At 40.8% G+C, this 27487-nt stretch overlaps 1 protein-coding gene across 8 annotated transcripts in view; it reads right to left on the bottom strand.

The window, feature by feature from the left end:
- Positions 1-27487, bottom strand: part of CLASP1 (cytoplasmic linker associated protein 1) — a 275326-nt gene that overhangs the window by 230774 nt on the left and 17065 nt on the right. For all 8 annotated transcript variants that reach the window (XM_010860818.1, XM_010860819.1, XM_010860823.1 and 5 more), the window contains exon 2: positions 3816-4294. In XM_010860818.1, the coding sequence (XP_010859120.1) occupies positions 3816-4010 (195 nt within the window). In that variant the 5' untranslated portion in view covers positions 4011-4294. The remainder of the gene's footprint in view (positions 1-3815; positions 4295-27487) is intronic.

A 27487-nucleotide genomic window follows, 5' to 3' on the forward strand; every position in this document is an offset into this window, starting at 1 on the left:
TGACCCTAAAATGAGTCTGCATGAAAGAGCCAGAAAAGCTTCCTAAAATATCATATAAGATGCTCCAAAAGCAAACTGAGTTCTATCAAAATGATGGCTTCCCCTATTCCCAAATTAGGTACAAATTATAAGGCTCACTCTTCTCGCAAATGAATCACGAACAGTTCCCACCAGTGAGGAAAGTATCTACACACCGCAGGCACTCAGTGCCTCAGTCAGTGCCGGGGCTCGTAAACTACGGTCCAGGGGCCGCTGACCTCCATCTGTTTGTGTAAATTAAGTCTTGCTGGAACACAGCTACCGCCACTCACAAACATATTATCTGGGGCTGCTTTTGCATTTACAATGGCCCAAACAAGTTAAATATTTACAAGAAGACCACAGGGCCCACCAAGCCTAAAACATTTACCATGTGATCTTTAAGAAAGTTTGCTGACCTCTATTCTAATGAAAGAAACACTGGCTAGGAAATCAGAGTCCTACATTTAAATCCCAGTTCCATGATCACAAAGAGAAATTATCTCGTTAATTCTCAGTAATTTCCGTGACCTCATGTATAAAATCAGGATACCACATCTACCTTGCAGGAATGTTATGAAGATTAAATGAGATATTAAATGCATATGGTAAATAAGCAAGAATCAGTAGCTATTAAACCTTAATCAAAACCAGGTACAAACCTGTCTACCACATTAATACTCAAAGGTAACGTGATCCAGGCTCCAGCAAACTATTTTTTAAAATAAGACAGTATGTTGGCATTCATCACATTCTCTTACTAGGAAAAGGAATAACAATACCTAAGTGTTATCATTTTGGAAGGTCAAAAGTGCTTCTCTTTTCCCCTTATCTTTTTAGTTCTGAATTTAAAAAGAAAAAAACAAATGTCAAGAAGCCAAGCTTCAGAGAATTGCCTATTACAAAGTGAATCCCTTCAAATAAAACCTGAAGTGTACTTCAGGCTCTGACTAAGTAATCTCAATCCATGATTAAGGAAAAAAAAAAAAAAACAGCTGTAGGTCCCTTAAAAATACACTTCCAGATTTCAGTAAAGCAACCAGGAAAATTTGCCAAGAATGCCCCTAAATTCCTGAGTTCACGCAGGGAACTAGGATGTGCTGAGCACCTGCAGTGTTTCAGGTTCTGGGCTTTAGGTGTGAACAAGGCACATGGTCACCACACTTAAGAGACCTTACAGACCAGAGGGGTGCTCAGCACTAGGTAAGATCAGAACCACACGACGTGGCCTTGACGCCAAAGCCATCAGTATGAAGTCAAACAAGCTATCAGAGATTGAGGCTCCTGAGTGAAGACCTAGTCAAACACCTGCCCTGCACAGACAGGTAAAATGACTTGTCCATGACCACATGCAAATCAGCAGCAAACCCTGTTTTCCTTTCCTTCCCAGAGCTGTCTTTCTTGGAAATTACTTCACAAAGGTTCTCAAGTCTTAATCTTTCACTCCACTGTGACCCTACAATTCCTATTATGAATAATCAACCCAGTCTTCAAAACCTCTGGGTTCCTCTAGACAGTGTTACTACTCTCTTCTGTCTTCCCACCAATTCTGTGCATCTTTATTACTGCTTCCCTGATAGCTCAGCTGGTAAAGAATCCACCTGCAATGCAGGAGACCTGGGTTCGATCCCTGGGTTGGGAAGATCCCACGGAGAAGGAAACTGGCAAACCCCTCCAGTGTCCTTGCCTGGAAGATCCCATGAACAAAGGAGCCTGGCGGGCTGCAGTCCATTGGGTCTCAAAAGAGCTGGGCACGACTGAGCGACTAACACTTTCTTTCACTTTATTACTGCACACGCAACACTGATTGTAACCATTCACTCATATATCCTTACCCACCACTCCCAGACTACGAGTTTAGTGACGACAGAAACCAAGTCTTGACACTGTCAATGTCTGAAAGCTGATTATGTGGCTGGCATATAATAACTGTATGCATGCATGCTAAGTCACTTGAGTCATGACCGACTCTGCAACCCCATGGACAGCAGCCCATCGGGTTCCTCTGCCCATAGGATTCTCCAGGCAAGGATACCGGAGTGAGCTGCCATTTCCTTCTCCATAATAACTGTATATTCACTCTCATTTAGTGCATCTAATAACTTTCCCACATTATGGATGAGGAAACTCAGGCCCAGGGAGGTTAAGAAAGCTCCCTGTACAGCAAACCTGTGGGTTACTTATTTAACATCCATGTACCTCTGCCCCTTGCCTCGCCTCCTTCTTCCTAGCAGGAGTCTGGTACCCAACCCCTCCACACAGCCACAGGTTTGGCTCAGGGGAGGCTGAACCCCTTCATGAGACCAGGAGGTGAAGCGTGATGGCTGAAGGCCACTGTGGACATCTGTCCATTCCCAGTTATGCAGCAATGTAATGTAAAAAAGTCTGCTGGGGAGCTTCAGAGAAGGTTTCCTCCCAAGTAAAAGACATAAGCAGTCACTCTTCTTCCCTAGCAATTGCTTTAACTATGTGGACTTCTTAAGTTTTTAAAGGCAATTACTCAATCTCCTTATGCAAACTTTAAGTCAACTAAGTCGGCATTCAGTCACTCTGAGCCAGAAGCATCCTAATTTGCACACAGAAAGGGTGACTTCACAGACCTCAGAGACGTCACTAGTCTGCTGCACCCTTGCCCTCTGCAACACTCCCACCACCCAGCACCAACACAGAGCAGGTAAGAGGTACTTACTAAAGTCAGCTAAATGAATAAACAGATGAATGAAACAGACAAAATTTAAGCTCAACTTTCAAAGTCAAGGAAGGTAAACTTTATGTCCAGTTCTAAATGAAATATTAGGAACCGAGGTAAACACCCTTAATAAATCTAAAGCCTGCTGACTCTTAGATAAGATCAAGATTCAATGTAATTGGAAAACAAAGTCTATATTAGAGCAAATAAAGAAATCCTGTAAGCAGCCGTTATAAGTCCATATGTGTCAGAAGACTGGTCCAATGAAAAAAAAATCACAGAAGGTCCTGTGTCTGGAAGCCCCTTTGTCTGTAAGGTCTATAGCACCTATTAGCAACCATGCAAACAGCCCGCTCTGTCTTCCATCTCAACCTAGATCCAAAGGGGCCAGCTTCTTAACACACTAAAGGCTGGGGAGGGGGACGAGGGGGAGAAATGACACCCCTTCAGCACTTCAAGTCCAGTCCAGTTTTCCTTCATGAAAACTCAGTCTTTGAATGGCAACAAGGTTCACAACTCATTTCCGTCATAGGACCCTGTCTGCTCCCTTCCCACCCACCAAGGGCACCTGAGGAGTCCTGACCTTTGGAACCTGAAGGATACCCTCCAGGCCATCACAAACAGGTCTCAGGAGAGTCCTTGGCAAACCATACTATTGCTGGCCAGGTACCTGGGCCGACTTCAAAATAGGAGCCTGAAGGTAAGAAGCCCTCATCCTACTGCCAATCCCCATCCCCAACCCCAAGAAAATCAATGAGGCCACTTGTTATTCACAAAGAGCCACTCACTGCAAGACATGATAGTCACTTTAACTTCAAGGCTTCAAATACTTGCACCTTTTCCACATAAAAGCCTCTCTTTATCTGGTCACAGGGCCATCTCTCAGTGCACTGAAGAATAAGGGTGTTTTGATCCCCAACAAAAATCAAAGAAAACTCTACTTGCTCTAGAATGAAATGTCCAAAAGCCACAACGTGACTGAGTGTCTTAGTGGAAACCAAGGGATCAATCATGCTGATGGCTCTCAAAGGACTCTTCAAAGGACCCATTTTGACCCCCGCTAGGTAGCCCAGCCACCTAGAAGAGCATCCTCTTGCACACGGCTTACCTTATAATTGCTAGAGTTCACCCAAGAGGTAGCGAGTCCGTCCACAAGTTTGTCTAACATGGTCTGGTCATGCTCGAGGTCGGCAGACTTCTGTTTGTCTGAGAAATAGTCTATCAGTTCTTGGCCAACCTGCAGTCGTTTCCCCACATCCTTCTGCAGCACCTGTGCCAGGCAGGCCTCCATGCGAGGCTCCATGGCGGAATTCCAATCCAGAGCCGCAGAAGCTAGAGGGCGATGGGGGTGACGCCCTCCCCGTGAGCGGCCCCCGGAGGCGGCCTCTTTGTTTGCTGAAGGTTACTAAGAGCCTGTGTGTCAAAGATGCAATCCGAGGAATGGCAGCAATGCACCATGTGTGGCTGAAGAGCAGCTGGGAGGATATTAAAAGTCCAATTTAAATAACTAGTAGAGGAGAAAGGAATGAGTGGCAGAGTGACGCTCTCCTCCTGGGTCTGAAATACTTCATAATTCAGCAGTCCATTCTGAAAAGCAAGAGAAGAGAAAAACACATCAGCACAGATAACAAAACGCTCAAATGTTGGGAAACATTTAATCATAGACAAAGCATTCGCGCTGCAGCATCGTTTATAAGCACAAGTGGAGCGAGAAGCATGAACACTTGGCAAACATGTCAGAATAACATAATTATTATTTATATCAGGAAGAACGTCGAAGCCCAAAGCAAAGAACCAATGAGCTTCACAGTTGGTGGGTTGAGGTTTTTCACAATTTTCCAGCTTTAAATGCACCAGTCAGAAGAGCAAGCTTTTGCTTCAGCTGGATGATTTATGTGTACCTTAAATTCTGCTCCCCACCAAAAACCAAACACCACTGTGTCTGAGTCCCTGTATGTACTGTAGCCTGTCTCTCAGCTTCCTACAATCCAAGTGCAGGAAGTGAGGCAGGCTCCACAGAAACAACACTGACCAAACTGGCTGGCCCAGTAACAACAATCAAAGTCAAAGGTGACACCTACACCTGCTCAGCAGCTTTACAAAGGGTGAGCAGGTAGTGGTCCCTGCCTCCTCCTCCAGAGAAGTGACCAACAGGGAGAAGGGGAGAGGCTCACACTCTGACCACATTGTTGACACAGTGTTCTCCACAGGCAGAAGCACCAACTGGGCCTGGTGTTTTGCTACAGAATTAGGAGACCTCAAAACCACCCTTGGCATAGCACAACTCAAACGATGTGAGGAGGTACCAAAGTCATTTTTACTAGACAAGCTGAATGGGCAGACTATTTAATCTACAGCTCCTGGAAAAACTGTACATGTTTATTTTTTCAATGTCTTTTCTTAATTCCTAACCCAAGAAGATGCACAGAAAACCAATCTTCAAGATGCAGAAACCCTAACACTGTACTAAACAGAAATGTTCTTCACACCAACAGTCAGTGTGAACTCTCAGGGGTTCAGCAGGTAAATCTGATCTTATAAATCAAATGACTGAAATTCAGGGCAGGGTAACTCTTCCAGTCTGTGCACAAGGTTTTTATCCCTTCCTGTCACCCACCCCACCTCCACTCTCAGCAAAAAACCACAGTGCTCTTTCCAAGTCCTAGAATGAGAGATGAGTCAAGTCATCCAATGAGGAAAACACTCCTGCAAAGTCCCTAGCCCCTGATTACCCGTTTTCTGCTTTCCTTCCAATCAAGAAGCCTTGATGTCTCACATGGCAGTCCTTCCTTAAGTGGAGGAGATATCGCTTTCCAGTCATGTCCATGCCATGGAACTTGTCCTTCCGTCACAGGAAAGGTCTTCATATATAGCAAAGCAGCCATTACCCTTCACTCCAATTTTCAGTCCAAACAAAATACCCCCACTTCCTTAATCAGCTCCCATGTCAGACTAATGAAGATATCAGCAATACATGAAAACTGGAGAAACCAATAGAACCTTTTCTTTCCGGGCCCAATATTCGCCAAGAAGCTAGTTAAGGTCAAGACTGGTAGATTAAAAATGGTTGCAAAGGCTTTGCTGTTCCTCCTCCATCGAGACGGAATCTCATCCTCCCCAGTGACCCTGGGATGAGTCCTGAGACTTGCTCTGGCCAGTGGGAAATCAGAGATGGCAGAAATGAACTGAGATTTGACCCCGGAGCGTGCGTGACTGCCATGCTGTGAGGAAGCTGGTCTAGCCTCCTGAGCACAAGAAGCCATTAGTGGAGAACCAACTCGCTCCAAACAGCAGCCCGCAGCAACCACCAGACATGGGAGTGAGTCCATGGGGGACCACTCAGCATTACCAGTCACCGTCTGACTGCAGATACACAAATACATCTAAGGAGACAAAAGCCACCTGGTCAAACCACAGAATGATGAGAAACTGTTCACTCATACTTTAAGCCATCCAATTTGTGGTGCTCTGTTACACCAGCAGATAACTGATCACTCCTTATTCCTCTAAACATCTTTCATTCTCGGTGAAAAGAATTTCATATCCCTTACTCCTTCAAAGGGCCCAAAATCAGCAGACACTAACCAGTAATGACAGTGACGATATCAGTTTCGAGCATCAACATGAGGGGTCAGGCTCTATGCCAAGATGATTTATACAGTTTATCTCTGATTCTCCAACCACTTCCATAAAGTAGGCATTAACACATCCCTATTTTACAGGTGGGGAAAATGAAGCAAAGGTAAGTGATTTTCTAAGGTTGCATAGCCGGAAGTCTCCCTTTCCTACCTTCAAATCCTTGTTATTACAAGTCTGGCCTAGTTCTGTCCCAACTCAGGGAAAGGAGGTCAGACTTCATGGTGAGCTGGGAAGCAACAGGCCAGATAGCAAAGTCTCCACTCCCAGGAGAGGAAGGGGCCCATGCATTTAGGCTCTTTCCCGTTATTTTTAAAAATACGTATTATAAATTTTATTTAAAAAAAAAAAGTATTATATAAAAACTTCACCTTCAGCTGGAATTCCATATGATTTCTAACAAGTAAGTATATGCTTCTTGACAGTAGTTATGCAGTAAAGGTTTACCACACTCAGAAGCAGGCCACAAACTCCTGTGTATGAAATCCACAGAATGACACTGGAAGCCCCAAAGCATTAAGCAAACTGGGTCCTCTTTGTTCTTTTTCTTTAATTAAAAAAAAAAAGTAATGGGTGATCCTCTCTTGCACAAAAGTGCAAGACCTCTCTCCCCTACTCCCATCCCCCGGCCACATTTCCCCACCTAAAAGCAAAAGGTGTTGCTAACTTCCCGTGCCTTCCTTCACAGGTATTTTTAGCTACCCAACAAATAAGTACACGTGTTCTCCCTCTGCACCCCCAGGAAGAGTTTCTTAAGTATTTACAGTTACATCATAAGAAGCAGCACAATTCTGCCACAGGCCAACAGAAAGAACTTAAAAAATACCAGCTTCAACAAGAATCAAACACACAGCAGGACAGCCTGATGTAAGGGACACGTGTCAGACGGCCTCCAGTCTTGACTCTGCACTTCCAGGGTGGCAATGAGGAGATGAGTGGCTCCATATTCATCAAATAAGATTCAAGATCAGAAAAGCTTGCACAGGGCATTTAAAAGATATATATATATATAGCTCTCTCTTGAACCTCTTTCTTATAGCTACTACTCTGTGGCACTTAGGTCACCGCCAGAAAGGAGTGAAGACAATGGAGGGTGGGGCAGAGAACAAAAATCAGCTGTGAGCTCTGAACTTCCAAGTCTACTACAGGCTTCTCCATAAGAGAAGTTAAAAAAGGTAGTAGGGCCATTTTCACTAGTGACTTAGAACAGTAACAAGTTGACATTTCTTACAAGTCTATGATAGGCTGGGCTCAGCAGGAGGTTCTTCTGCTAATCTTACCTGGGATCACTCAGGTAGCTGCTGCTGTCTGCCAGCCTGACTGAGGCTGAAGAGTCTACAATGGCATCACTTACATGTCTGAGGCAATGATGCTGGCTGTTGGCTGGACCTCTTGCCACACGTGATCTCTAACAACCCAGTAATATAGTCTGTAGTTCAGTACATGTGGTTGGAGCATTCCAAGATGGCAAAGGGAAGACTGCCAGGCCTCACAAGGCCCAGGAGGCAGAACCTGCAATTCACTTATGCCACAGTCCACTGTCAAAGCAAGTCACAAGGCCAGCCCAAAATAAAAGTGTGAGGAAATGGATTCTACCAGTTAACAGGAGCCTCAAAAGAGTGCAGCAATGTGTTTCAATCTTACACGTGCAGTCTGTAGACATTTGTACAATGAATACCTGAATGAGGTAAATACATTTATCTTCTTTGGTTATCCATCATCTTGATTACTTTTATTTACTCAACAATTTATGATACATCACATCTTACCACAGTAGAAACATCTACTTCTGCTTTATTGACTATGCCAAAGCCTTTGACCATGTGGATCACAACAAACTATGGAAAATTCTTCAAGAGATGGGAATACCAGACCACCTGACCTGCCTCCTGAGAAATCTATATGCAGGTCAGGAAGCAACAGTTAGAACTGGACATGGAACAACAGACTGGGTCCAAATCAGGAAAGGAGTACATCAAGGCTGTATATTGTCACCCTGCTTATTTAACTTACATGCAGAATACATCATGTGAAATGCCAGGCTGGATGAAGCACAAGCTAGAATCAAGATTGCCAGAAGAAATATCAACAACCTCAGATATGCAGATGACATCACCCTTATGGCAGAAAACGAAGAGGAACTGAAGAGCCTCTTGATGAAAGTAAAAGAAGAGAGTGAAACAGTTGGCTTGAAACTCAACATTCAGAAAACGAAGATCATGGCATCCGGTCCCATCAGTTCATGGCAAATATATGGGGAAGCAATGGAAACAGTGACAGATTCTATTTTGGGGGGCTCCAAAATCACTCCAGATGGTGACTGCAGCCATGAAATTAAAGACGCTTACTCCTTGGAAGAAAATTATGACCAATCTAGACAGCATATTAAAAAGCAGAGACATTATTTTGCCAACAAAGGTCTGTCTAGTCAAAGCTATGGTTTTTCCAGTAGTCATGTATGGATGTGAGAGATGGACTATAAAGAAAGCTGAGTGCCTAAGAATTGATGCTTTTGAACTGTACTGTTGGAGAAGACTCTTGAGAGTCCCTTGGACTGCAAGGAGATCCAACCAGTCCATCCTAAGGGAAATCAGTCCTGAATATTCACTGGAAGTACTGATGCTGAAGCTGAAGCTCCAATACTTTGGCCACCTGATGCGAAGAGCTAACTCATTGGAAAAGACCCTGATGCTGGGGAAGATTGAAGGCAGGACCATAAGGGGATGATAGAGGATGAGATGGTTGGATGGCATCACCGACTCAACGGACATAAGTTTGAGTAAACTCTGGGAGTTGGTGATGGACAGGGAGGCCTGGCATGCTGCAGTCCATGGGGTCGCAAAGAGTTGGACATGACTGAGTGGCTGAACTGAACTGAACCACAGAAGATACAAAAGAAATAACTATAATCTATGACTTGACTTGAAAATACTTCCAACTTACTTGGAGAGAACAAGATATACACACTCACAAAAAGCTTGTCAGTGTAAGAATTCAACACACACAGGATACATAGAAGACTCCACAGACAGAATGCCATACTGCCACATAAGGGCTATGAGTAAGTACTATAATCACTTAGGGAAGGGATAAATCAAGAAAGCCTGGAAGACCATGTCAAAACCATTTACACAAGGCTCAACTGGAGCTCTGTCTTGAAACGTGGACAGGATGTCACACATCAGTTAAGGCACTTGAGCAGGGAAAAAACATAAGCAAGTGAGGGAGGTGGGAACCTGTGAATGGCTGAGGGGAGAAGTGCGGTGACAGAGACAGCGAGACACCTGTAAGGAATGGGCAGGCATTATTTCCCACTTTGAAGACAAAGAAATGAAGCTTAAGCGACTTCACTGGTGGTCCAGTGGCTAAGCATCTGCACTCCCAATGCAGGAGGGCCTGGGTTCAATTCCTGGTCAGGGAACAGGATCCCACATGCCACAGCTAAGCCCAAGCACTGCAACTGCTGAGCCTACATACTCTAGAGCCATGTACTGTAACAAAGACCCAGTGCAGCCAAAGTGAACAGCTTTTTTAAAAAAAGAAAAGAGTAATGTAGCTTAGAGGGGAATTCCCTGGTGGTCCAGTGGTTAGGACTCTGAGCTTTCACTGCCAGGGCCCAAGTTCAATCCCTGGTCAGGGAACTAAGGTCCTGTAAGCCACTGTGGCGCGTGCTGCCAACAACAACAACAACAACAAAAATACACCCAAAAAATCTTTGCCCAAAATTTAAAAGCTAATAACTATCAGGCAGTAACTGAACACCAGATCTGCCTGGCCCTAAAGTTAGTAATATTTTCATTATACTATGATAGTATACTACTGCATCACTAAAAGTCCACAGCACGGGTACTTAAGAACTTAAAATATGAAAATGTTAGATAGTTATAGCATATGGAGCATGAGAAGTAGAGGATTAAGAAACAAGAAATCATATTACAAAGCACTCAGGAAGCTGTAATGAAATAATATTCTAAATCACAGTACAGAACTACAATGTAATATTTCCAGCACCAGTGAATCAATAAACACATCAAAAGTCTCCCTGGCAGAATCAGAGAAAGCAGACAGCATACCTGACAAGCCAACTCTGAAAGCCAGAAATGAGCAGAATTTATTCACACTCATCAAAAGCAGCTGTTTCCATCAATAAGACAACCTTCTGCACTATAACAATCTACAATTTCAACACGGTGTGGACTTATACAGACGTCCCAGGCAAGCCTCTCTCCCCTGGGCCGATCTGCACCCCACTTGCCAGCAGCCACAAGGTCACTCAGTGAGCTGACACATGTACGAGGCTAACTGCAGGAAAGCAGAGTCAAGGCTGCAAGGAGGTCGTTGCCTCGAAGGACAAAAAGACAGAAATACAGATTACGGTGGCACGGTAAGGATAGCCCTAAACCAGAGGCCTGAAGAAGGTGCTCGGTGGCAGAGAAGGAGGAGACACTGATTGAGGGAATCCAACTGGGTGTTCCAGGACAGGACCTGCCCCGCACACCAGGCAGTTGGGCAGCCACTCCCCGGGGCCCGGCTTCCACGCCTGGGCCCACATAGATGCTCCTCACCCAGAGCACACGGAGCCTCCAGCCTCCCTGCCTCCTACCTCAGCTCCTCTCATCTCTGTACTGACTGCACCCTCCTAGGGCTGACGACATCCCTCCTTCCAGCTTTCTGCTCTCTATAGCAGCACATCTTCCTGCCTCTCAGTCCCTTACCACGTGATCCTCCTTCCCCACCACAACTGCCCATCCCTCCAGCTCTTCTGTTCAAGGGCACTGCCTCAACCTCGTTAATCAGATAAACTTCTCAATCTCACTCCCCTTTGAGGCTGGATTAAATTCCACGTGGGCGTTAATAGCATGGCACTACCCTCCACTGTCTCTCTCTCTGTAGTAGCTGCCTAGTAATCCCAAACCTTGGGTGAATCGATGCTCTGAAGCAGCTGCCTTCTCAGGCCTTCAGGGGTGACCATGTGGAAGAGAACACACACATATCCAACCAGTCTGGTTTTAATTGATCATCTCAAAATTCAGAAAGGCCCTGATCACCAGCAACATTCCCACTCACATTCTCTGGGAAGCCTGTTTGCCTTTTTCTCTACAAGCACCCATCTACCCTATCCTACCCTGCAGCTCTCTCCCGACAGCCTCACCTCCTACTCCATTGGTAAAGTAGACAGGACCAGACAACTGAGATCTTCACCAGCAAATCAGAACAGCCACCAGCATCTCCTCTGATAATGGGACAACGCTCGTGTTTTGCCTTCTCAACCTTTTCAGTTGCCTGCTCTCCAGCATCTGCAAGCTCTCCTCGGTCGGCTCCCTCCCAGCAGCTGAGACTCTCTAAATCATCCGTCTTTAACAGGCCCTCTTGAGCTCACAGGCCTTCCATCAGGGACACCAGAAAGAGTGAAGCCCCTTTAAGCAGATTTCTGCCCCTTTAATCTCGCTCCACCAGCGAGCTGCACAGAGGCACTTCCTGTTCACCCCTTGGACCTCTCCTCGGGTTTCCCCTTGTCAGGATCACCAGTGACTGCCCTGCTGGCAGATCCCAGTAATACTTTCCTCTTCTTCACTAACTCCACCTCTCAGAAGCATCCCAAAGCTGACCACTCCTTCCTTCTGAAAAATTTTCCATTTTCATGAAAACAAATGAGCACTGCCTTGCTGTGACTCCTCTGGCTGAGCACCTACTCAAGTTTCTGTAATCATCTTTGTCTCTCTCCCAGAGCTCTGGTGAGCAGCTCAGTCCAAAGCCTCTCCCCTTTTCACTTGGCTCACCCCAAAATAATGTGCATCCATTTCCATAAAAACTTTTAAAGCCTATAGAATTGATGACTCCCAAATTTGAATGCCTGGGTCAAATATCTCTGAACACCAGGCTCAGGCACTGGCCTCTTTTCAGTTCCAAACTCTCTACCACTTCAGAGCCTTCACTCTCTGTTCGTGTGGCTGCGCCGGGTCTTGGTTGCGGCATGCAGAGTGGGATCTTTATTTGTAGCATGCCAAATCTCAGTTGCAGCACTGGAACTCTTAGCTGCAGCATGTGGGATCTTTTTCCCTGAAACAGGGATTGAATCTGGTATCCCTGCATTGGGAAGCACTGGACCACCAGCGAAGTTCCAGGGCCTTCGCTCTCGCTGGTCCTTCTGCCTGAAACACAGTCCTGATGCCTATATTGCCCAGTCACCTCAGCTTCAATGTTACCTCCTCAGTAAGTCGTTTAATGACCACTCTAGTGGGTCCCTTACCACTGCATCCTGTCCTCTTCCTTCAAAGCACTCACAACAAGTTAAAATTTATCATATGTCTATTTACCTATTTGCTGGCTGATCTTCCCACAGGACTGTCAAGCCTTATAAATGAGGGGATCTTGTTTATTTTGTTAACCTAATGCCTACAACTATGTCTGGTACAAACAGAGCACTCAAGAAGTAGTTGTTGAATGAATAAAGTCTGCTTGAGTTGAAAATCAAAAGAAAATACTCATTGGCAACCATTAACTGAATTCAGTTTCTTCTTGGGGAATGGGAGGTGGGGGGCTTGGGAGAATGCAAAAAACATTTCAGATAAAAGGAATGCGTAAATATATGTGGACAAAGCACACAGACACAAAAATGACAGACTGTGGCCTATTCAAAAGAAAAGAAGCAATTTGGAAAAGCCAAAGCACTGGTTCCCAACCTGTAAACACTACTGACGCTGCCCCTAAGGTGAGAGATGGAGTGATTAAAATGCTGTCTGAGATTTTAATTTAGTTCAGACACAAACCATGACTTATCCACAAGCTAAGTATTCCTAGCCATATTTTCAAACTTATGTACATGCAGTTATGAATCTTTAAATGCAAAAATAATGTAAAAGTATTTCTAAATTCTTACTTTGAGCCTGATAATTTTTCTCAACTAACAGATACCAGAAATCCCACTTCCACAGAGCTGGACACTGAAGAGAGTTCTTATTCTCAGAAAGTCTGGCGCTGAGCAGACAAGGCCCAGCAGCCAACTGGGCACCAAAGGTCAACAGTGTTGTGGCTTTCAGGGAGCTCTGCATATGTCATCTTGGAAATGCAGAATCAGGAGACTCTGGGTGAGCATACATTTATTGGAAAGATCATTAAAATCTGGAATTACTCAAGTTATCACAAGATTACTCTGTGAGAGGAAAAAAAAATCTTGTTGAACTCCCTTCTCCCTCCCTCCCTCTCTCACTCACCCCAGAGTGAACAATAATTAACTACAGAGAAGTCATGACAAAAGAACAACTCTAATATATGATGTAAACGCCCAAAAGTGAATAAAAGGATGAAGTTCAATATTAAAAGGAAAGGTCATATGAACAGAAATAAATAATTAATGTTGGCTAATTTCTGGTACTAGGATTTTTTCTTTGTACTTTTCTGTACTTTCTAAATTTTTTCTATGAGTAATATAGAAAATATATGCTACTTTTATAATTACAAAGAGAGAAATATTATTCAAAAATGAGGCATTACCATTTGATACTGAAGGAAAATCTCCCTTTCAGTATTACTGTGTCTGAGTCTTTGTGACCCTATGGACTATAGCCCACCAGGCTCCTCTGTCTATGGGATCTTCCAGGCAAGGATATTGGAGTGGGTTGCCATGTCCTTCTCCAGTTCAGTATTACAGAATATAATATATAACTGTCAATGAAGTGTAAAACAAGAAGTTTTAAATTCCCAAGAAGATGGAACTGGTGGATTAGTTACTTCCACAAATTATGTGGTTAAAAACTACATAATGGAAGAGACAGAAAGTACAGAAATTAAAAAAAAAAAGGCAGCTCCACATTATTACACATGCTGTGCTCTGCTTAGTCGCTTAGCTGTGTCCGACTCTGCGACCCCACGGACTACAGCCCACCAGGCTCCTCTGTCCATGGGGATTCTCCAGGCAAGAGTACTGGAGTGGGCTGCCATGCCCTCCACACATTACTGTATATATACTATTAAAAAATAGAAGAAAATAAACACTGCACAAGAATGATTACTACCTGCCTTCACTAATATTTTAAGGAGGTAATTTTTTACTAATTTTTCAGATAGTTTAAGTATTTTTTTCTGTGAACTACAGAAGGAGAACATAGTTTTACTTTTTGTTTCTCCTCTGGTTGATAATGAGAAGAATTGCTTCTATTCTAACCCTCAAAACTTCCTCAAAGGTGAAACAAGATGGACAAACACTGAAAATTGCTGAAGCATGTTGATAGGTACATGAGAATATGTTACACCATTCGCTCCACTTTTGAACATGTTTAAAATTATCAGAAATTTTTAAAAATTGAAAATACTTTAATTTCTTCAAAAGAATTGTAAAGCTGAAGTCTATGTGGAAAAAAAATACCTGCATAAAAGTAGTAATTAAACAAGTCTAGGATATGAAACTGCATTGCTATGCTATGCTATGCTAAGTCACTTCAGTCGTGTCCGACTCTGTGTGACCCCATAGATGGCAGCCCACCAAGCTCCCCCGTCCCTGGGATTCTCCAGGCAAGAACACTGGAGTGGATTGCCATTTCCTTCTCCAATGCATGAAAGTGAAAAGTGAAAGTGAAGTCGCTCAGTCATGTCCGACTCTTAGCGACCCCATGGACTGCAGCCTAACAGGCTCCTCCGTCCATGGGATTTTCCAAGCAAGAGTACTGGAGTGGGTGCCATTGCCTCCTCCGGAAACTGCATTATATATACAGTTATACATATAGCATATACAATGTACAGTATGGCATTTATATACATATAATATGACATAGCCTACATGTGAAACAATTACAGGAAAAAAAATAGAGTACGTAAAAGATTAACATGTAACTTCTGAATAACAGGTTTACATGAGTTTATCTCCTATTTTTTAGTAACTTCCTCTACTTTTCATATTTTCTATAAAGAAAAAGGCAAACATTTTAAGAGTGTTAAACAGAAAAGCAGTTATTTCATAAATCTACCTTACTCATTCAACAACTGTGAGACCAAGAGTAATTAATTGATGAGAAAGATACCTCTCCACTGACTGCTGACTTCTCCCACAAGAGAGATGTCAACCACAGTATACCAAACTGTTATACTATAGAGACAGTTTCCCTGGGTAGGAGAGAACAGTAATATAGATTACAGATTCCCAAGGAAGGGTCTTACATGAACACAAGAGATCTCGGCAGAGAACCACTTGTTAGACAAACCTTATTACAGTGATGAATATGTTGGCTCTTCCAGAAAGAGGGAATTCAATCAAGCAGCATTTACTTTTTCTTTTTGTCCACAACTTGTCTAAGATCCCACATGGGATCTTAGATCCCTGACCATGGATCAAACCTGCGCCCCATGCATTAGAAGCACATAGTCTTAACCACTGGACCACCAAGGTAGTCCCACAACATTCACTTCTATTGTATTTTTCAAAGAACTTCTCATACAGTATCATAGTAATGACCATCTTTGTTTCCCAGAAAAACAGATCAATAAACCTGAATGACTCCTTACAATGACTTTTAGTAAAAATGACTCCTTTACATGATTTTTGAACTATAAATCACAAATCATTAAATTGTACCCTTTAAAGTGTATGTAATTCAGCAGTTGTAAATAAATTCACAAAGTTGTGCAACCATCACCACTACTTAATTCTAGAACATAATCATTCCAAAATGAAACTTCTATCATCCTCTAGCAGTCATTCTCCAACCTGCTCTCCCAAACCCATGAAAACTGAAAATCCACTTTCTGATCGAATGGATCTGCCTACTCTGGACACTTCATATAAACAGAGTCATAAAATATGTGTCCTCCATGTCTGACTTCTTTCACTTAGCAGACTATCTTGAAGGTTTATCCATCTCATTGCATGTATCAGTATTTCATTCCTTTTTGTGGCTGAATAATATTCCATCGAATAGCTGTACCAGAATTTGCTCATGTAGTTATCTGCTGATGAATATTAGGATTGCATCTACTTTTTGGCTATTTATGAATAATGGTATGAACACTCCTGAACAAGTATTATGAGGACAACTTTCCAATTTTGATATACAAATAGCAGCATTAACTAGGCTACCGGATATGATAACCATGTTTAGTGTTTTGAAGAACTACCAAACTGTTTTCCAAAGTGGCTACACCATTTTACACTGCCACAGCAGTAGATGAGGGTTCCAATTTCTCCATGTTTTCAGTAACACTTATCGTCCATCCTTTTTATCAAAGCCACCCTAGAGGGTATGAAGCAGTACCTCACTGTGGTTTGGATGGGCATTTCCCTAACAACAAAGAATTTGGGCTTCTTTCAAGGGCTTGCTGGACATTTCAGCATCTTCTTTGGAGAAATGTCTAATCAAATTCTTTGCCTGTTTAATTGGGTTGACTTTATTCTTGATTGTAAAATTTTTTATATACTCAGGATAAAAGTTTATCAGATAAATGATTCTCAAATATTTTCTCTCATTCTATGGGGTGTGGTTTCACTTTCTTGATGGTATCATTTGAAACAAAGTTCTAAATTTTTGTAAAGTCCAATTCACCTATTTTTTTCTTCTTTTGTTGTTTGTGCTTTAGATGTCATACCTAAGAAACCATCACCTATTCTACTACAATAAAAGAAAAAAACAGAATCTACTGTCTAATCTAAGGTCATAAAGACTTGTATCTACTCTTTCTTCTAAGAATTTTATAGTTTCAAGTGTTACATTCTGATCTATGATTGAGTGTATATATATATATATGAACAAATGGTCCAAATTCATTCTTATGCATGTGGCTATCAACTTGTCCCAGCATCATTTGCTGAAAAAACTATTCTTTATTGAATTGTCTTTGCACTCTTGTTGAAAATCAATTGACTATAAACGTTAAGTATTTATTTCTGGACTTACATTCTATTCCACTGGTTTGCTTACGATAGCTTTGTAGTAGGCTAAGTCCTCCAACTTTGTTCTTCCTTTTCAAAACTGTTTTGACTATTCAGGGTCCCTTGTATTACCATATGAATAGGAAGATCAGCTTGCCAACTTCTCCAAACAGGCAGCTGGGATTTTAATAGGGAGTGTGTCAAGTCAATTTGGGGAATAGTGTCATATTAGGTCATTTGATCCATGAATATAGGATGTCTTTCCATTTATTTAGATCTTTAATTTCTTTCAATGATGTTTTCTCTCTTTCAGAATATATGTTTTATACTTCTTTGTTAAGTTTATTCTTTTTCATTCTTTTTGATGCTTCTGTGAATTGAACTATCTTCTTAGTTTCATTTTTGGATTATTCATTAAAAGTGTATAGAAATACAACTGATTTTTATATACTGATTTTGTATCCTACAACCTAACTGAATTCATTTATTAGTTTCAATTGCCTTATAGTGGATTCCTTACAAGATCATGTAATCTGCAAATAGATTTTTTTACTTCTTTTCCAACCTGGATGCCCTTTATTTCCTTGTCTAACTGCCCCAGTTAGAAGTTTCCGTACAATGCTGAATAGACATGACATAAAATGACATCCTTTTCTTGTTTCTGATCTTGGAAAAAATTCAATTTTTATCACAAAGTATGGCATCAACTGAGGGTTTTCATGGGTATTCATCAGTGGCTTTTATCACACCAAGAAGCTCCCTTCTATTTCTAGTTTGCTAAGTGTTTTTATCAAGTAAAGGGGTAAGATTTTGTCAAATGCTTTTCCTTTACCTATTGTGATGATGTTCAAAATCCTTCAAGCTAGGCTTCAACAGTATGTTCCTGGAGAACTTCCAGATGTACAAGTTAGATTCAGAAAAGGCAGAGGAACCAGAGAGCAAACTGTCAACATCCACTGGATCATAGAAAAAGCAAGGAAATTCCAGAAAAACATCTACTTCTGCTTCACTGACTACACTAAAGCCTTTGACTGTGTGGATCACAACAAACTATGGAAAATTCTTAAAGAGATGGGAATACCAGACCACCTTACCTGCCTCCTGAGAAACCTGTATGCAGGTCAAGAAGCAACAGTTAGAATCAGACATGCAACAACGGACTGGTTCAAAATTGGGAAACGAGTACATTAAGGCTGTATATTGTCACCCTGTTTATTTAACTTATGTACAAAGTACATCATGCGAAATGCCAAGCTGGATGAATCACAAGCTGGAATCAAGATTGCCGGGAGAAATATCAACAGCCTCAGATATGCAGATGATACTACTCTAAAGGTAGAAAGCGAAAAGGAACTAAAGAGCCTCTTGACGAAAGTGAAAGAGGAGAGTGAAAAAGCTGGCTTAAAATTCAACATTCAAAAAATAAGATCGTGGCATCTGGTTCCATCACTTCATGGCAAATAGACGGGGAAACAATGGAAATAGTGACAGACTTTATTTTCTTGGGCTTCAAAATCACTGCGGTCAGTGACTGCAGCCATGAAATTAAGACAACTGCTCCTTGGAAGAAAAGCTATGACAAACCTAGACGGTGTATTAAAAAGCAGAGACATCACTTTGCTGACAAAGGTCCATACCGTCAAAGCTATGGTTTTTCTAGTAGTCACAAACAGATGTGAGAGCTGGACCAGCATCAAAGAATTGATGCTCTGGAACTCTGGTGCTAGAAAAGGCTCTTGAGAGTCCCTTGGACAGAAAGGAGAATAAACCAGTCAATCCTAAAGGAAATCAACCCTGAATATTCATTGGAAGGACTGATACTGAAACTGAAGCTCCAATACTTTGGCCACCTGATGCAAATAGCTGACTCATTGGAAAAGACCCTGATGCTGGTAAAGATTGAAGGAAGGACGAGAAGGGGATGAAAGAGGATGAGAGGATTGGATGGCATCACCAACTAACTCAATGGACATGAGTTTGAGCAAACTCTGAGAGATGGTGAAGGACAGGAAATCCTGGTGTGCCACAGTCCACTGGGTTGCAAGGAGTCAGACATAACTTAGTGACTAAGCAGCAACAACTATGATGATAATGTGATTTTCGTCTTTTACTATTATGGTTACACTGATTTCCACATGTTAAACCAACCCTGCATTCCTGGGATAAATTCTAATTGGCCATATAGTGTATAATCCTTCTGATATGATGCTGGATTCAGTTTGCCTCAATTTTATTGAGAATTTTTTTTTTTTTGCATCTATAATCATAAAGGATACTGGTCTGTAATTTTCTTTTCTCATCATGTCTTTGTATGATTTTGTTAACAGAATAATAATATCCTCAAAAGATAAACTAGAGACATTCTATTTACTTTTTTATTTTGAAAGAGTTTGTGGAGAATTTGCATTTGGTAGATTTGACAGAATCACCAAATATGAGGTCATCTGAGCTGGAGCTCTTTGTGAGATGTTTCCTGATTTTTAATTAAATATCTTTATTGCTATTGGACTATTCAGATTTTCTTTTTCTTTTTTCTTTTTTTGAGTCAATATCCAGGAATGCACACATTTTATTTGTGTTGTCTAATTTGTTGGCATGTAATTGTTCCTAGTATTCTCTCATTCCTTTTTATTTCTGTAAGGTTGGTAGTGATATCCTCTCTTTCATTCCTGATTTTATTAATTTGAGTCTTGTCTTTGTTTCTCTTGGCCAGACTAGCTTAAGGTTTCTCAATTTCATAGATCTCTTCAATTCTTGGTCTGTTGATTTTTGCTTTTCTATTTCATTTATTTCTAAATTAGTGTTCACTTTTTTCTTCCTCTGCTTGCTTTTAGATTAGTTTGTTCTCTTACTAGTTTCTTAAGATGGAGGTTTAGATTACTGATTGAAGATATTTCTTTTTAATATAGCTGTTTATAGCTATAAATTTCCCTCTAAGCACTGCTTTCACTGCATCCCCAAAGTAATGGTATGGTGCTTAATTTTGTGTAAGTGCTAAATCAACATTCATTCTTAAACAATGAATTATGGCAGGGTTTTTTTTAATTGTGGTAAACCAGACATAAAATGTACCATTTTAGCTACTTTCAAGTATGCAGCACAGCCAGCAGTACGTTCACAATACTGTGCCACCAGTACTACCATTTTACATTGTATTTTTGTTCTCAGTCATTTCAGACTAATTCCTAATTTTCCTTGTGATTTCCTCTTTTATCCATTGGTGATTTAGGAATGCACTGTTTAATTTCCACACATGTGAATTTCCCAATTTCCCTCTGTTAGTGATACCTACTTTCATTCCACTGTAGTTCAGAGCACATACTTTAAATGACATCCATCCTTTTAAAGTTGCTGAATCTTGTTTTACGGCACAACATATAATCTATCCGGGAGAATGGTTCACATGTACTTGAGAACAATGCGTACTCGTCTGTATTGAATGTGGTGTTCTGTAGGTGTCTGTCCCTTAATGATTCAAGAGAATCTATCTGCAACTGGAGCACTTTTAAAAAAACAATTGCCAGTTATCTAAATCTTAAATTTTTCAGGGAATTCCCTGGCGATCGAGTGGTTAGGACTCGCACTTTCAATTCTGTGGCTTGGGTTCAATACCTGGTTGGGGAACTAAGATTCTGCAGACTGCATAGTGCAGCCAAAAAACAGATAAAATAAATCTTAAAATTTTCATATTATCTCCCATTTTTATACTGGTTAGTTACTCCATATATATATTTGTGCATATATATATATACATACATATATATATATATATATATGGACTTCCCTAGTGGCTCAGATGGTAAAGCATCCACTTACAATGCGGGAGACCTGGGTTCAATCCCTGGGTTGGGAAGATCCCCTGGAGAAGGAAATGGCAACCCATTCCAGTACCCTTGCTTGGAAAATCCCATGGACAGAGGAGCCTGGTAGGCTATAATCCACAGGGTCGAAAAGAGTCAGACACAACTGAGAGACTTCACTTCACTTCATGTATATATAGATGAGGTCTTCTCTTTAAAAATAGAAATCTCAGTTTTAAGCACCATATTAAGAGTTGGTTTCTAAGAGTGAAACGTACCAAAAAGGTTAGCAGAAAAGAGCATATATACTCACACAAGAGATTTCCTAACAGGTTCTGAAACATTAAATCCCCAGGCTTAGGTGAATAAGAGGAGAGGAGAGCATTTGATACGTCATTTGATAGCATGACAGCTGACATGGCCATCCCAAATTTCCCAAGGGAGCTGGGTTACACCCACAAGAGAAAAAGAAAACCCTATTAAGTACTGGTTATTCAGTGCAAAAACAGAAGGTGTAAGAGGGCTTGGGGTATAAAAAGCATGGGGAGTTTTTTTCTGCTACTGAATAAAGAAGTCAAGCTATAGAGAAGTAACACAGCAATAGTTTAAAATTTGGGTTTCATTTCAGCAATTCAAAATAAGCACAGGTACTTTACATTTGAATAGCACTTTCCAATCCACTAAGTGATTATACAAGTTTTATTCCCCTACAAAACTTCTTTAAGACTGTTACTGTCACGCCTACTTACAGATTCAGAAGCAAGGAAAATTCCAGGGTCACACAGTATGAAACAGAATCAATATTTGAATCTCAGCTTTTAACTCCAAATCCAGGACTATTTCCACCAGGTCACAGCCACTGCTTTCTCATCAAGAATACATACAACTCTCTATGTACTTTAGACCTGTGTACACATAACTTGGACTTCCCAGGTGGCTTAGTGGATAAAGAATCCACGTACAATTCAGGAGATGCAGATTCTATCCCTGGGTCAGGAAGATCCCCTGGAGGAGGGCACAGCAATCTACTCCACTATTCTTACCTGGAGAATTCCATGAACAGAGGAGATTGGCAGGCTACAGTCCATGGGGACGCATAGAGTCAGACACAACTGAAGTGACTTAGCATGTATGCACACATAACTTAGGAAAAAGATCTACAGAGGAAGCATACATACACCACATTTAATGATCCCAAAGTAACAGAATAGCCTGAACAGAGAGCAGCAACTCCTCCTGGCACAGCGACACATACTAAGCAGGGGCTCCAGAAACAAAGAACAAAGAGGAAGAACCACAGGCACTCCCAGAAGTAAACCTAATTGTCAGCAATCCTTAGCTCGGAGAGCTCAGTACTTCCCACAGATGCCTATGGCAAGCTAAAGGTATTGTCAAAAGTGGGAAAGAAAAAGAAGAAAAAGGGTAACTCGTAACCACTGAGGGAAACTAGCTGAAGGGTGAACAGAAACACTCTGTTACTATTTTTGCCACTTCCTGTGAATATATAATTATTCCAAAATGAAAAAAGGAAAAAGTGAAAAAAATGCACATAATGTGGACAGGCTTAAGTTCACTGAACACCTAAGGTGCCAGCCAATCTGCCAGATGCTGCTGTCAATGAGCTCCAGGTCCACTAGGGAGGGAAAGACAAGTGAACAATCTATTTCAACACAGTATACCACAGTGTTTTCCTGGAAGATCAGCTACTTTTCTGATGACTCCTCAGAAGACAAAGGAAAAAGAAAGACTACAACAGTGAAACAAACATAAGAGTGCCCCAGGGAATGCTCTTACAGGTGCACTGCCATGAAAACATGCTCTATTACTCTCACCCCCAAATCATTTTCTTTGCTTCTTATTCCTTGCTCCAGAAAGATTCAGACTGGAGACACAGAACCTGATGAACTGAGAAGACCTACAGTCACAGAGCTTTCAATGATAAGGAACTCTGTACATGCTGAAGATAAAAAATTGAAATAAGGCTTTACAGATTTATTTAATCATTGAATCTTATTAGGGTTAGCTTCCTATCTTTTCAGTGCAGTGTAAGTGACCTGGCAGAGAAAAATAATTGGCAACATCAGCTAAGTGACAAGGACACTGAAAACACAACTCCACATGTGGCTTCCAACCCATCAACCATTCAACCAGATTTCAAGCATACAGACTTTAAATCTGTACTTTACTAAGCTTACACATAACAGGTAGGGAAATTTTGCTGTATTTCTCAGATCAACTATAACAGAACACTGCTATTACTACAATAACATTTTTATATTCATATTTTCTGAATTTAGGGAAAAAATTTCCAAAAGAAAAAGGACAAAAAGAGGTCTGTGCCTTGCCTATGTTAGTATGTACTGAACTGTACATAAAGATGTTCACTTTTCAAACTGAGTCGTGAGTGCCTCAATATTTTTCCAACATTGATTTACTCCTACTCATCACTAACATGGTTTTCTTTAAAATACAAAAAATAAACCTAACTCTAGTCCCACACTTAAACAAATCACTTAAGGGCTTCCCTGATGGTTCAATGGTAAAGAATCTGCCTGACAGTGCAGGAGACATGGGTTCAATCCCTGATCTGGGCAGATCCCACATGCCTCGGAACAACTAAGCCAGAGCACAACTATTGCACCTGTGCTCTAGAGCCCAGGAACCGCAACTACTGAAGCCCATGCACCCAAGAGCTGATGCTCTGCGACAAAAGAAGCCACCACAACGAGCCGCCAACGCATCGCAACTAGAAAGCGGCCCCTGCTCTCCACACCCGGAGAGTAGCCCCACTCTCCACAACTACAGCAAAGTCCACACAGCAATGAAGACCCAGCACAATCAAAAAAAAAAAAAGAGTAAATAAATAATTTTTTAAACATCACTTAAGAATGTAATTTAATATAATCAAATACACATTTTAACACACTGTTGAGAATAAAATTCATAACTATCTAGGACAATTTGGAAACATCTATCAATAAGCTTTCAATATTTGTCTTAATCCAAAAGGTCCAAAGCTAAGAATTCATTTAAGGAAATAATTTGTTAAATACATTAAAATGTATAAAGTTGTTTACTGCAGCTGTTCATGAAAATTTGATAAAAATAAATGTTTCAGAAAAGGAAATTCTAAAAGACATTGCAGTACATCCAAACAACAGCACACCATGAAGACACTGAAAACCAAAGTGAAAACACACACTTCTTGGCCTGGAAAAATATCTACAATCAATTTGGTGGGGGAAAAAAAGCAAACTAGAAAACTACACATTTATGATTTTTTTGTTTGTTTGTTACATAAAAAATAGTCACTTACATTCTTGATGCACGGAAAAAGTATGGAAAGAAACACACCAAAGCATTCACACTCTATTTTTCTACAATGAAAATGTACTATTTATGTAATTTTTTTAAAAATATGTTAAACCCAGAAATAAACATACACACCTACAGTCAACTGACCTTCGACAAAGGAGGTGGAATACACAATAGAGAAAAGACAGTCTTTTCAGCGAGTGGTTGTTGGGAAAGCTGGACAGCTGCATGCAAATCAATGAAGTTAGAACACATGCTCAAACCATACAAAAAATAAACTCAAAATGGCTTAAAGACTTAAATACAAGACATGACATCATAAAACTTCTAGAAGAGAACATGGCCGAATTCTCTGACCTAAGTCACGGCAAGGTTTCCTTAGGTCAGTCCCCCCAAAAGAAACAAACAGGATCTAATCAAACTTACAAGCCTTTGCATAGCAAAGGAAATCATAAACAAAATTAAAAGACAATGTTCAGAATGAGAGGAAAAATTTGCAAATACTACTACCAAAAAGAGATTTATATCCAAAATATACAAACAGTTCTTACAACTCAATAACAAAAAAACAAAAACCTAAACAAAAAATAGGCAGAAGGCTTAAATAGACATTTCTCCAAAGAAGACATACAAATGGCCAATAGACACACAAAAAGCTGCTCAATACTGCTGACTATTAGAGAAATGCTAATCAAAACTACAATGGGATATCATCTCACACTGGTCAGGATGACCAACCAAGTCTGTAAATAATCAATGCTGGAGAAGGTTTGGAGAAGAGGGAACCCTCCTACACTGTTGGTGGGAATGTAAACTGGTACAGTCACGATGGAGAGCAGTTTTTTCCTTAAAAAAACTAAAACTAGAGTTACCATACAATCCAGGAATCCCACTCATTGTCATATACCTGGAGAAAATTCTAATTTGAAAAGATACATTCACCCCAATGTTCACAGCAGTGCTATTCACAATAACCAAGGCATAGAAACAAACTGAATGTCCACAAACAGATGAATGGAGACATGGTACACGGATGCCATGGAACACTACTCAGTCAGTAAGGAATCAAATAATGCCATGTGCAGCAACACGGATGGACTAGACACTTTCATACTAACCGAAGTCCGACAGAGAAAGACAAGTATCAGGACATCACTTGCATGTGGAATCTAAAATATGATACAAATGAACTTATTTACAAAACAGACTCACAGACACATAAAACAAACTTATGTTTACCAAAAGGAAAAAGGGGTGGGGGAAGCATAAATTAGGGGTTTGAGACTAGCAGAGACACACTACTATATGTAAAATACACGGCCAACAATGTCCTTCTGTATTGTACAAGGAACTATAATCAATATGCTGTAATAAATCATAATGAAAAGAATACAAGAAGATATATGGGTAATGGTATCACTTTGCTGTACACCAGAAACTAATACAACATTGTAAATCAACATACATCAATTAAAAATTTTTAAAAGAAAAGAAAATGCTGAAGTAACAGTGGTCCTGGGGAATTTCCTGGTGGTCCAATGGTTAAGAATTCCTCTTGCAACACAGGGGATGTGGGTTCAACCCCTGGTCAGGGAACTAAAAACCCCACGTGCTGTGGAGCAACTAAGCCTGCACACCACAACTACTGAGCCTGTGAGCTCTGGAGTCCGTAATCTGCAACAAGAGAAGCCTGCATGCCCTAACAAGACGAGAGCTTGCACAACACAGCAAGACCCAGCACACAAAACAATTTTAATTAAATAAATAAATAACAGTGGTCATAACAGAATATCATTGCCAGCCCGCACACGCACAGGTTATCTAGAAGACCATTTCAGAAGCTAGAAACTGCAGCTGCCTCTGGGAATGGGATGTGGAAGAATGATAAAAAGGGTGGAGGAAGGCTTACATTTCACTCTCTATCCTGGTGCATTTTTTAAACTTTCTTACCATGTACATATATTATCTAGTCAAAGGAAATACACATTTTAACACATTAAGAAGTATGTTAATATTCTTTCCAGTATAAGCATAACTGGGTCCAATAAATACCAGAAAGTTATTTGTAAAGTCATAATGAACTAGAATTCTGAAACCATAGGTATCATCAGTTACTACAAAGAACTGAAAAACATTTTAAAAGCTAGTCATTCAACAAGCTGTCCATGTCCATGCCTACACTCATCTCTATAAGACAGCACTGCTAACACCAATAGGGAAGCAAGGGCTTCTCAAGTGGCGCTAGTGGTAAAGAACCTGCCTGCCAATGCAGGAGACCTAAGAGACACGAGTTTGATCCCTGGAGGAGGGCATGGCAACCCACTTCAGTACTCTTGCCTGGAGAATCCCATGGACAAAGAGCCTGGAGGGTACAGTCCATAGTGTTGTAAAGAGTGGGAAAAGACTAAAGTGACTTACTGTGCATGCAAAGGGAAGCAAGTGTATTTCCTAAGCTCTTTCAGTCTTGGAATTCTTGCAAAATCAAAAACTGGCAACAACAACAACAACAACAACAACAAAACTGGCAAAAAAACCCTCCCACAAGTAATAAGAAAAAAGTGCTCAATTCATTTTTGATCACTGAACTATAGCCATGTTTTAATTCAAAAATAACAAGACAGAGTCATACATGTCTACAAAACTACTCTTAGGTCATATGCTTCTATATAATTAGTTTGAAGTGTATTAACTACAGTATTCTCTTACTGCCATGTAGGTTTTGTTAAAATCTCTAAGATGGATAATTGACAATATCTCTCACAATATTAATGATACAATTTTCAACCCAAATGTCAACTTATAAGAATTTATTCATATACATGCAAAATAATTATAGGATTATTCTTCACAGCATAGTTTTATAAATGCAAAAGACTAGAAAAAACTAAATGTTCCTTAATAGAGGGCTGAGTAAATTATGGTATGCTATACAACCGCATACTATTCAACCATACTCTTCATTTTCAAAAAACAAATGAAGAAGCCTTTAATGTACAGACATAGACTAATTTCCAAGATACATTAATGTAAAAAAAAAAAAAAGCAAAATTCAATAGTCAACATCTGTACAAAAAAGGAGAGTGGAGAGAGGGCATATATATGCACTATTTCACACACATAATGAATAACACTGGGGTCTCCAAGGGAGGGTGGATGGCAGACAGGAGAAGA

This window comes from Bison bison, unplaced genomic scaffold, assembly GCF_000754665.1.
Source record: "Bison bison bison isolate TAMUID 2011002044 unplaced genomic scaffold, Bison_UMD1.0 scf7180017864471, whole genome shotgun sequence".
In the NCBI taxonomy this organism is placed as follows: domain Eukaryota; kingdom Metazoa; phylum Chordata; class Mammalia; order Artiodactyla; family Bovidae; genus Bison; species Bison bison.